Genomic DNA, 12365 nt, shown 5'->3' with positions numbered 1-12365 from the left:
TCGCGAAAGCAGCCGAGAAGTCGATACTATTTCGCTCGATACGGCCGCGACGTAACTCGAATTCCACACGGAGAAAAGCGCGCCTCTATTGTTGGTCAATGTGCGACCGCTTGGTAGCGATGTGCTCAAGTACGCCGCAAGTATTATAGGTTTTTCAACATTGACCGACTACGTTCGAACCCGCGATAAGTGTATCATTTTTTTTACATCAGATTACATCAGATTACATCGGATTACATCAGATGTTGCAAAGGTATATGGCGTGTAAATAGGACATGGAGCGCGTTTCCGTCTCTTACGAGACGTCGGCCGATTAATACCTGAAAGAGTATCGATTCGTTCTCATATCGAAGACGATGAAGGTACGTGCTTGCGCGTAGATCGATGTTCGAAAGCTGTGAACGCTCGTTCCGAGGTTTGAAAATAGAGGAATTTAAAAAGAACTTTGTAAGATAAATTGAATTTTGCTATTGGATTTGATTCGGATTTACGGATGCGCGTTTGCGTCTAACTTGATCCCATCGCTATCGCTTAGTCGACTACTAGTGAAATCGACGCTGTCTTACCATACAGGAAGGGACAAATTGCCCCGATATCAAGTAGTTTAATAACCGATATCTTAACGATGATCGTTCGATCGAAATTTTAGCTCGAAACGTAAATCAATTCGATCAATCTCGGTCTTTTCTTCCGACTTTAAATCTCCACTAGTAATAAACTACTTGTCGCAATTAGATATTAAACGATCTTAATCTTTGTAGGCTTTCGAAAGATCGATGAAACGAAGTAACAAATCCTTTCGACTCTTTCTTCTCCGCTACTTTCTAAAGATTATTATTTTCTTTGATCGTTTAAGAAGTAACCGTAACCTTTCAAGGATTCTCTTAGACGAAAAGCGCGGAAACCTTTTCTATCTCTGTAACCGTTAAACACCGTAAAATGATAAAATAACGTACGATCGTACGAATTATAGCTGGTTTTTGGCAAAGATCGACGATCGATAACCGTTCTCGTAACGTCTGTCAATGTGCCTCTCGTTTAAAGATATGGAGGGTAAATTGGTCGTAAATTGTTAAAAATAGGATCGAAAATGTTGAGAAAATGATGTTTTATCTGGAATTTGGAAACCTTTACGACGAAAGGTTTTTTTTACTTTATATTCTCGTATTTTTGGTAAAAATAATGGTTGCATCGATATTTAGGAGAGTTGGCTGACGAGAAAGTTATCAGGGCTTAAATATTATAACGGAGAATAACGCTTTACGGTGAAATAGAATATGTTCGTTTAACATTCACTCGTGGCGGTCGACACGCGGCGTCACGGAAAAGAAGAACGAGGTTTCGCAGAAAGAGGAACGCACGATCCGCTTAAAACAATAGACCATCCATCGCATACCTCGAACGCGTCGATCGACCGCGTATTTTAAACATGCGTCCAACGATAGTAACGGTGGAAGAATGTTAATTACAATGATACTTGCAGTGGATGCGCGTAATATCGTTTTCAAGACTGGTAATAAGCGTTAACAGATGGAAAAGAGGAAGCACGTTCGGCTCCGCTGATACCCCAAAGCTTATATTTTCGCTTATAGCTTCTGATCGTATATATGTATTAAACTAACTCGATTCGATCTTGATTCGTTCTTCGAACGTTATACGAGATATCAACCCCTTTACTTTACCCCGTACTTTAGCGAGTCAGACTCGATAATTTTCTCTTTGTCGCACTCTCCCCGCGCTTATCCGTTTCTTTTCACTGGCGAAGGAAAGCGAGTCGAAAGTTGTGGCTTAAAATCCACTTTTTTCGGATAATTTACGATATTTAGTAGCAAGTCAGTTTCGCTATGCTTTATATCGAATATCGTAAACGGATATCGTCGACAACGTCGAAACAGAATAGCGACAAAGGGATCGAAGAGGCGTGGAAAAAGAGGCGTAAAACGGTTAAGAAAGTCTCGAGTCTTCAACCACCGGAGAAACGTTTCAAACGGGCGTGAATAATAATTAGCCAACGGTGTCCGGTCTACCTCCTTAGGAGCTTCGAGCGAATAAATAATTAAACGTTAACGTAAAACTCGGCGACCGTGACATTTTTATATATCCGTTATTTAGAAGCGGACGTCGAGAAGGAAGCCGGATAACGCGTACTCTTAATAGTGCTTCTATGTGTGCGTTTCATTCTTAAGATTGAATCAGTCTCGTTGCGAAATAAAAGCGAAAATCCATATTTGCTCACCTTCGTCCCTTTTTACCACGGCACTCGATACGCGTTCGTTGTTTAAATACCGCGTGGATAGTTGTACCTTTTCTATGATATTGCGATACGATAGTAGTACGTTGCTATTGGTAAATATGCAGACACTTTGCTCGATTCGTACCAGAAACACACCACGAATATCGCTAAAATGCGTGAAATCAATAGGAAACCGACAGTGAAAAGCAATATCTGATGGCTTCTCGCGGAATCGGGGTATACGAATGTCATTTACTAACTCGAAGTTGACGCTTTTAAAAGGACAAATTTTCTATACGGGACGGTAAAATTTACGCTCAACTATGCTATTCGGTTTATTATACCGTCTGTTTGCGATAAACGAATTTATTTTTAACTCGTCGTACCATATAAACTTTTAAACGCTTAAATTATTCGATTAAAACCTTATATCATTTATCCAAGCTTTATTAATCTATTTCAAGTGTTATTTGACAAGCGAACGTTACGGGCATTTCTAGCTGTCACGAAGCAATTTTTTAAATAGGAAATATTTCTTATCGATATTCGGGTCGAGTGGTGCGATAGATTTTCGAGGTCGGACAAATTTGCTTGGCTTTCGTACGTTCGCGTTTCTAAGGCGCGACATTTTTGTTTATCTTTTCGCGTTTTCCAAGGTGTTTCGTGGAAATGAAGCGCCGTCGGAGTTTACCGTGAAAGGCGAGTTTCGTATGAAAAGCGAGTTATCGAGCTTCGTCTCGTATCGCGTCCTTATTCTATTTGCGCTGAGAATCTGGTCGATTCCGGATGCATAGGATGCAGCCGGTGAAAGTGAGTTCAGGGGCGTAGCCTTACGACGAGAGATTAAGGAACGGCGACGTTCGAGAGGACGAACGAGTCGAGGGACACGCTACTATATTCGTATATACTTTTATTTCAACGCATTTCTGGATACCTACACATTTATTTACCGATCTGAACAATTTTTCGAAAAGTAAAGCATTTTTCTTTCGCGTGTCACGCATATTATTAATAAATTATTTATATATTACGCGTCGACGGGGTACGATAAAAGATAAATTCTTTACTTGCGTGCATCTATAATAATTATAATTTGGTATTTTACGTTCGAACAAAACCGTACGTAGGTCCCTTTAAAAATGGATAAAATTGCATCTTTCATCGAAAATATAGAAAGCAAAGTATAAATACGTTAAATATTTCGGTTTCTGCCTAAATAGTATCGTGGCGGGCCGAACAGATAAAAAGAGATTTTAATCGGAAGGAATCGCCGAAAAAATATTTATCGTCGCATGACGACGATATCGGTTTTCGATAAAAGTTACACGTTGGTCTGTGCTGACGTCCCACAGATATCGTAGTTACAGTATGCAAATACTTTAATGGAATACGTCATCTGCAACTAATTGATATACATACATACGTATTAAAAGCTATTATACATGTATATGAAATACACGTAACATCGATACCCCTGAAAATTCATTTTCATTCGTGCATTTCTATTTCTTCCATTTTAGTTAATAGTATAGTAGTAGTTGGTATCGTAGTAACAAATTTCTACCTGCTTGCATTCTACAAGACAGCCTCGGACACCTTTTATTTCTAATACGATACAAAAATTACAGCTCGAAACGAGGAATTATCTCATCTGATTTGTTATTTTCACTTTGCAAATACCACGGAGAAAGTAATTTTTTCCATCGAGTTGATTAAATCGTCCAAATAAACAAATAATCCGATTACCCGTTATTTTGTTTCAGCCAAGCGGCTTCCATTTGATCGAGACAATGAATTTTTATAATGGTAGCACGGTTGCGCTCAAAGTTGTTCTTGCTTCGAACATTTTGTCAGAAAGACGTCTATATCGTGGCAAAATCATAGGAGCGGATAAAATACTTTGTTCGTAATTGAATAGTTAGAGACGGTTGCCCGGAACGATCTCGAAAAACTTCGTTTCACGAACAAACGAGATAATATGTTATTCGAACGATCGTTTTTCAAATATGATATTATTGGAATAACGTCGAAGTAAGATAAACCATTGCTTGCTGCTCGATGGATTGATCGTATACGCGGTTGGCTGGTTGTAAATACGTAAACGGTTAAGCATATTGGTACAGTTACAGGAATATCAGCGAGACGGAAAACAGCCTGGAACGTCCTGGCGTTCGAAGGACGAAGAGACGTAAAAGAAGGAGGAGAAGACCGAAATAGACGACGGTGATGCAAAGGAGAAATGGCATAGGGAGAGTGAGAGTAAGTTGTCCCATTGAATCGATATTAATCTCCCTCCGTATTAGGTAGCGGAACTAACGGCATTGGTATGCAAGGCAGTGTGGCCAACAAAAGTGAAAAACGAGAGTAAGCGAATCCCGCTGTTGCCGCTGTATCGTCGGGAACAATTTCAAAATTGCACCAGCGCGAGAAAGCGAGTAGCCGGAGGTCCGCCGGTGACTCATTGTCACGGGATTCGTTAACTCGCCAGGTGGGAGGCTGGTTGGAACGGAAAATTCACGCGTAGGTGGTGAAAGTGAGTGGTTCGGTGACTTAACGAGACCGTTTTCGCCCGATGCCTGAATGATGTCGGTCGCTAGAACGACCGGAGAATAGGAGCGATTTTTCAAACGACGGTTAGTCATATCTGCTATCTTTTACAGCGAATATTTATTAGATTCGGTCGCGTTATCTTTTGATTAATTTGCATTATATATCGCAAATATTTGCATTTTGCAACTCGATACTCCGTGTTTCGTATAACTTGCGACTCGTTCGATAAATTTATGTCACAATAACAGAGTTACAAGTACGATCTATTTCGCCAGCTGCGTGGCAATTTTATCGAGCGAACTTGAGCACGTTCGACGCAATTGTGAAAGAAAGTATTCTTATTCCCGTAGAAAGTGCATTCTTCTTCTTCTTCTTCCTCTTCTTCTTCTTCTTCTTCTTCTTCTTCGACAGACCGGTGATCAGCTAAACGGTGGAGCTATTTTTTTTCTTCGTCGCGCAACGACGGTGATAAACGATCCTGCTCTCGCTCGGAGAAATCTTCGATCTATCATTCGCCTCCTTTTCTTTGATTTCCTATTCTTTGCGATGTTTGCGACGCTCGTATTGGGAAAGGTCGATCCTTGGTGCTTTTACGAGTTACAGTCGTAATGTATAGCATTATGACGAGACGCAAAGTGAAACGCTTCGATCCTTATCTTCCTTCCGATGATACACGCTGTTACTACAACGGTGATGGGGAATATAGTTTCATGGTCGAAAGTGTAACGACTTTCAATTTTACGTGGTAATTGGCGAGCAAGTTACAATAGGCGAGAATTTATGAAATATTATACTAATAAGTAGCGATGGGCTTTGTACGTCGCGAGTATAGCGGCTGCAAAACGTATTCGCGCGTCATTTCCAGCCAGGTTCGGCGATAAGTTTCTTTACTTTTCGCTAGTACGTAATATACCTGTGTTTCGAAGAATATCATAATTTACATAAAGGAAAATTAAGGAAGACGGATACGTGTATATATATAGATAGATAGATAGATAGATAGATAGATAATAGATTAATTCTTTTATTTATAATTTACTTTTTTTTTTTTTTTTGAAAGAAAAAAACAGTACTTTAACGGTAGAAATAGTGGAACTTTACGAGTATCTTATCGGAGATTAATCAAAAATCGCTTCTCTTAGGCGTCGTTCATAGATAGTTGGAAGAGAAAATAGGTTAAAATAAATGTAAATAAATGTAAAATAAATGTGTATAATTGCTGCGATAAACGTTTAACGAAACACTGGCAAGAAGTTTGATTCGTTCGAAGGTCCAAGTAGTTGGAAATCGCAGGATGATGCACGATGAATTTTAATGCGATACGATTGGAAAGAGCGAAGCTCGTTAAATCGAAAGATACGAATCTTTTAAAAATACATAACTGGTAAATGTAAGGTGCTTCGCGACAAACTAATAGCATAATGTTACGACGACCGATATGTTTGAAACGTCGGAGAAAGTTTCAAAGATGTGGTACATGTAAAATTACATAAAAAGGAAATTGGTATTTTTTATATAAAAGTATCAATTACCCGTTCTAACTTTTAACGGAGGACGCGAACATCTATTTAATTTCTGTTTCTTCGATCGTGTCCATAAATGTATAAATTTGCGTGAAACCGGCAATTTCCTTCCAAATATCGAAACCCTGATAAGCGAAGCTCGAACGTTGGATTTGTTTCGGACTTGTAATTCCACGTTGAAGTTGGTCCCATCGCTACCGATAAGTAGTATAAGTTTTATATCGAGACTGAAAACGATCGAAATGTCGGACAATGGAGGAAAGCGTTTCGGCAAGCGCGATAAAAGTTTATTAGCTATCGAGGCATTTCGGATCACGCGTGTGATCTGTTTAGCAATCGGCTGATTGTTCCAGCTTCTTTCTCTGTTTCCTATACACGATGACGTACGTTTGTGTGTGTTACGCGTGAATTACGAATATCGTTACACAAAGGTAGCAGATTTCGTGGCCTCTCGTTGGTAGAACAAAGGAAACGGGTTCCCCGATTCATCGCGTGCGATACTTTAGCTAGATTTCCACGTCGCTTTATCGCTTTATCGCTTTATCGCTTTATCGCTTTATCGCTTTACCGGTCCGCGATTCACGCACGACGAACTGTTAAATATCGCGTTAAACGCTTTATTTTATATCTTTCCATGGTATGTTTGAAGCCCGCTTCGGTCGAAACCACTACTTGATCCTTCGCAACAAGTACGAAGAGTACAGATAATGATCAATTTGTATTCTTTAAATACACTTTCGTCACTCTACGATAACGTCGATCGTGTTTTTTCCATATCGCTTAATGCGAATGCGAAATACATTGTTTCAAATATTTTCTATAAATCAACGTGATCGGAAATGTTAAATACGAGATTTATCATTATTTGTTTATGTCGATTGGTTCGACGTACAACTCGCGATATTTGGCACGTCGGACTACGAATTTCTTCTGTTACTTTCTCGATCGTTCTCAAATTGCACGATGTTGTGCGTGTGCGCGTGTATAGAAAATGATCGCGAACACAGAAAACGTCAAACTACTCTCTACCGTTCGCGATGCCCGGATACCGTTAAACGCTAATGCTAATATAACGAAAATCGAGGGGCCCCTTTCGAAAGTTCTTTCAGTCGAAAATGAATATCGGTAAACAAAGTTAAGACAGGCCGTTCCAAATATATTTGTTTATTTTGGCAACTTATTACGTCGTTTGTTACAAGCGTGCAATTTGAAAGAACTTTTTCGGAATGTTCTGTTCGTCACCTTTGAATTGATTAGACTAGCAAAAGTAAACAAGTGGCTGGGTATCTTTAAGCCACAACGTATACATTTTTTGAGGACGTGTACAAAGTAGAACGATGATAAATAGTCGCAACTCCAGTTCACTAACCATACATCGAAGCTTCGCGTTTCGATAATTTATGCGTACATTTGCGACATTTCCTCGTAATTTGTACGTCTGTTTGCATTTAAAAGCGCAGCTTCTTCAGGCATTCTTCGAGGAATACGGCGCCGCTGGCGTTGATACGTCCAGGTTTAAACCGTTCTTTCAGCGATTAGCATATAGGCACACTGACACACTAAGGTCGTGTATCTACGTGCTTTCCTTTTTCTTTTTCCTTTTTCTTTCTTTCTTCTTCTTCTTTTTTTTTTTTTTCTTACGATACTTTTGGTACCAGACAAAGTCTAAAGTAGAGAATTTTGGAGCACGCAGCGCGAGCAGTTTGGCAGAGTGGAATGACAAACAGGTAACCGATCGCGAGCGAGCGATTGGATTTGCGATAAAGCTACACTGGCTCGTGAAAATATTTGAACGTTTGGCATAGGAAACCTTTTAAGAATTATTGCATTTACAACGTCGTTCTTTTGTTTGATCGTCGTGTCGTTATTATCCTTTTTAATACGCTAGATGACGCTAAAAATGGATCGTCGTCTTAAAATTCTATCGCACTTTGAATCAAACGTATTCGCGTTGTTTGTCATCTACCTTGAATATATCTGTTTTGCTTGTATCGAGACGCTGTTTCCTTCTTTCGAAGAAGTACATCGTGGCCAATGTGATTGCGCAAATAAATCTTGTTATCGTCAACGCGAACGATTTCTGCGAGTCGAGCCTCTCGTATTTGCATCCGATCCATCTACCGATCAACTATTTTACGAATAATTTGTTGTAATTATTATAATTTACGATATTTACGATACAGTTATATTTTTTTCTCTGCTTTCGAATTTACGCAGTTGACCAGCAATTTATGCGCTACTCGATAGTTTATATGTACTAATGAATATGTACGCATATGTATATCCGTTGACAGGTAATAACGATAACCTTAATGGCCATAGTCGGTATTTCCGAATAATATAAATTTCTATTGTAATTACAGGGACATTTTGGTAGAATTCGGTCACCGAAGGTGCTTAAGTTTGAAGTATGCTCTTAAGAACGTACGCCGGAGAAATATCTACAGTGGTAATGGAATATTATGGAGATGATTTAAACGGGTAAGAGAGCAGCAAGTTCGAGAAAGGTTCGTCAATTGCGACGAACGGGTACGACTTTCACTCCATTTGAACGAGCAGTGCGCGCCACGCTGTATTATTTATTAAGGCAAAAAGTTTTGTGCTTAATGATATTTTTCGCAGATGTAAATGAATTTGTAACGTACTCGATGTTTAACGGTACGATGAGTTTGCTCGCGTTATTGCTTCGAATCGATCCGTAATTGAGAATGCGAATTAATTTCCCATTTTGATCGCAGGTGAGAACGCGTTATATACGCGAAATAGGTATTTGAAGAACAAGGTATAACGGAATTTGTTACGATCGCATCGAACCAACTAATATATAAACGTAACCATTCTGTTAGCCTCGCCTCGTCGCTGTCATCCACCAAACGGTGCGTTACTTACGATCTGCGTTACAAAGAGACTAAAAATTCCCGAACGGATAATGAAATTCAGACGGCCAAAGACAAAAGGGACGCGTTCGCCACCTCGATAAATCTACCCTACGTCCCGTATAGTGGTCCCGTCGGTGCAACGGTAAGTCTCGAAAGGATTCGATCGTCGTTGTCCAATAAAGATTTATCAGCGATTTATGAATTTATTCTCTCTCACTCTTTTCCCAACGTTTTTATATCGCTCTTTGAAAATCTTTTTATCCTTTCTTTTTATCGGTTTTCATCGGACACATAGTTTGGTCATCGTCGCGCGCTTCGAGTATCAAGAATCAAGAATCAATGGAACGAACGAGCGTTTCTTTTTCTTCTTTTGCTCGTTTCGACAAAGAATCGAATAAATTTAAACGTTTCCACGCGATAACGAAGACGACGTCGTACGCGACGAGGTGGTCAGGGTGAACGAGAAGAGGGAAGAGCGATTCGGCGACCCAAAATTGACAAAGATATCGGCGCACGCCCGCGAACCATCGTCTTCGTAATGGCGCGACGCGACGTTCGATCGTGCACGATCGAACCAGCGATCGAGTAATCGAGCACATCCAGGTGTGCCCCCGTTGCGCGTCGTCTTACGTCGCGGCGAACTCTCTACCCTACGCGAGCGTTCCGAGGATCGTGGATTCCAAGTCGAGATCACGAGGACGCGCAATTAACTAGTTGATAAACCACGCGCGCATTTTTTCCTCTGCGAGCGTGCATCGTAATCAGCGGACGGTCGGTCAGTCTCGGTCGCTATGCGCCGGGAGAAAGTTGGCTCAAGGTGAACCGTGAGAATGAAATAACGTGGCGCTCGTAGCGTTTCTGCTAGCTCTATTCCATTCTATTTTCTCTCGTCTTTTTTCTTTATCGTTTTCCGAGGCGGGTCGAATCCTCGACGGGAACAGGGTGACCGACGTTTAATTAGACAAAAATCGTGAAAAATCGGGTGGTCCGTTACAATTAGCTAAATTACGATTCGAATGTAACCGAGTTTACGATACGCTCGACTATCGAGAACGCTTTACGCCAACGTGCCGAATCTAAACTAGTAACTTGACCGTGAAAGTGAGCGTGACAAACTATCCTTATTCAAAAACTGTTTGACCGGTTGCCGAAGGTACTATCGATGGTAGCAGATTCTATATTAGAAGAAACATACGGCGTATCAAGATAGTACCTGATCTAAACGACGTCCGTTGGTTCGTACGTTAATTAGTTACAGTAACCGATTATTTATTATCGAAATTATTTCGAACGAACGCCTTACGTAATCAAACGGTTTTACCGGATAATTGCGTCTTATATTTAATAAAATTGCCGTTTTCCAAGTCTATGACCGTTTTTCAACACGATTTTCTTGACGTCCGTGTTATCGATTACAACGTTGGCGTACTACTTTTCTCGACGTTTCCTTAATGCGATACACGACTCCCTATGTAGGTTAATCCGTTTTTGCATAACGCTATCGTTAACTTTTTCAATTCTCGTTAGTTCGTCGTTGATATCTAACTATTGGCAATTACTCGCGATAGCCTGCGCATAATCTGCGTAAAAGAATCTGCGAATTCGTAGAGTATAATGTTTCGTAAAAAAATTCTACGATTATTTAACCAGAGAACTTTCGAGCGATTATAAAGATACAAAGAGAAATAAAAATTAACGGACATAATTTCTAATTATAACGTACAAAGTATCTGTCTATGGTATGTAAAAAGTTGTTGGATCGAGTTATTAAAATGTTTATTTGATTTTTAACAGGAAAAATGGAACGACAGCTCGAGTTTGAACTTGGGCGCAGCAACTTACGAACGCGAATCGACCTACGGATCGAAAATGATTTCGGCGATAGGTGGTACCCTGAGATTTTTAGGGTGCGGTGAGGACAAGCTCCTCCTCTCTCGATGTGGTTTCGGCAGTATGTTTCGAAAGTATGCCAGAATTAAATCTTGCGTTCGACTTAATACCAAATGAACGATCGACGGTTTGGAAATCGACTGCGAATCGACGGTCGGAACGCTGCTCGAATTCCTACAATTCGGTGGTTCGAAGTGAGAAATCGGTCAAACGCACGGTTGGATTCGATCGGATTCGATCGGATTGTTTCACGTACGAGGCACGCGGTGTCTGGGAAATTTCGAGTCCTCCCTCGAAATACCCGATATACCGAATCGTTTCTAAACGCTTTGTTCGTCAGGATATGCGCTATTAACCGAACGAATCGAATATCGAAGGCGAATTTCTCTTCTTCGATATGGATGGCCTTTATTCTCGCCCGTGACCGCTCGTCGTTCGAGAGAAATTTTCTGCCCACAAACTTTGCGAGGAAAGTAAAAGAAAATCGGAAACGGGTGCTTTCTAAGAAAGTAGATGTACGTACGTAGATGTTCGTCGCAACAGCTCAACTTGGAGTTTTGTTTCCTCGTCTTTCGGCGATCTGGCGCCACCTTGCCAAGACACGTAGAGTTCAGAGAAATACGCGGTTAACCATGAAAACGTTTCAAGGATATATCTCGTTGCAGAAAATATTTTGAAAGTAACGATACGAACAATTACGATTACGCGCAAGACGAAGTTTGAATTTATACGAGTCGTAAGCGGACGTAGTAATTGCAACGGGGATTTAACAAGTTTTTGTATATGGCGTAATTGGCGCACAGTCCGTTTTCCCTTCCTCGTTCGAGCCAAACGACGAGAATACGCTCAACGGGTAGATAAAATGACTCGCATTATTTCCCTCGATATTTTTTTTAACTTGGCTGCGTGATTTCTTGTTTCGACGTTGTTTATTTCTGGAAATGAACGCAAGATCGTAAAATATTATCGATAGCATTTTTTTTTTTTTTTTTTTTTATCGAAAAATCTAATTTTCAGTGCCATTAAGCAAGTATAAACTCGCATAGCGGTAAAAATATTGCGATCGGTCGTTCGGATCGGTGAAAAAAACGAAAGAAAGCGAAACAAACGAAATAAATTGTTTGTTGGCAGTTGTCGAAACACGTTTCGCACGAACCGCGAACCATCGAGAGCGCGTTTTAAACGCGGCAAGAGTTTCGACTTTTTCCTTTTCCTCGACAGGTCGAACGCGCCAAAAAAAGTCGACCAGTCGATTCTGCGCGCCGCTATATCCCTTTTCCGTCGGGGTTG

The 12365-nt window shown here is 40.4% G+C and overlaps 2 protein-coding genes across 19 annotated transcripts in view; one reads left to right on the top strand and one right to left on the bottom strand.

Annotated features, from left to right (window-relative positions):
* Positions 1-12365, top strand: part of LOC126928795 (cuticlin-4) — a 61570-nt gene that overhangs the window by 16041 nt on the left and 33164 nt on the right. For 4 of the 18 annotated variants that reach the window (XM_050744576.1, XM_050744580.1, XM_050744582.1 and 1 more), the window contains exons 2-6: positions 4357-4492; positions 4567-4866; positions 8670-8964; positions 9045-9327; positions 10980-11149. In XM_050744576.1, coding sequence (XP_050600533.1) covers positions 11055-11149 — 95 coding nt within the window. In that variant the 5' untranslated portion in view covers positions 4357-4492; positions 4567-4866; positions 8670-8964; positions 9045-9327; positions 10980-11054. Of the gene's footprint in view, positions 1-4356; positions 4493-4566; positions 4867-8669; positions 8965-9044; positions 9328-10979; positions 11150-12365 lie in introns of those variants that run through there. The other 14 variants (XM_050744579.1, XM_050744573.1, XM_050744584.1 and 11 more) reach the window with 11 other exon arrangements.
* The window catches only part of LOC126928805 (5'-nucleotidase domain-containing protein 3), a 39932-nt gene that overhangs the window by 22544 nt on the left and 5023 nt on the right, over positions 1-12365 (bottom strand). The gene's annotated exons all lie outside the window — the stretch shown is intronic.

The sequence above is a fragment of the Bombus affinis genome, chromosome 2, assembly GCF_024516045.1.
Source record: "Bombus affinis isolate iyBomAffi1 chromosome 2, iyBomAffi1.2, whole genome shotgun sequence".
Taxonomy (NCBI): Eukaryota; Metazoa; Arthropoda; class Insecta; order Hymenoptera; family Apidae; genus Bombus; species Bombus affinis.
Note: the sequence above shows the minus strand (reverse complement) of the source record. Positions and strands in the feature narration are given on the sequence as shown.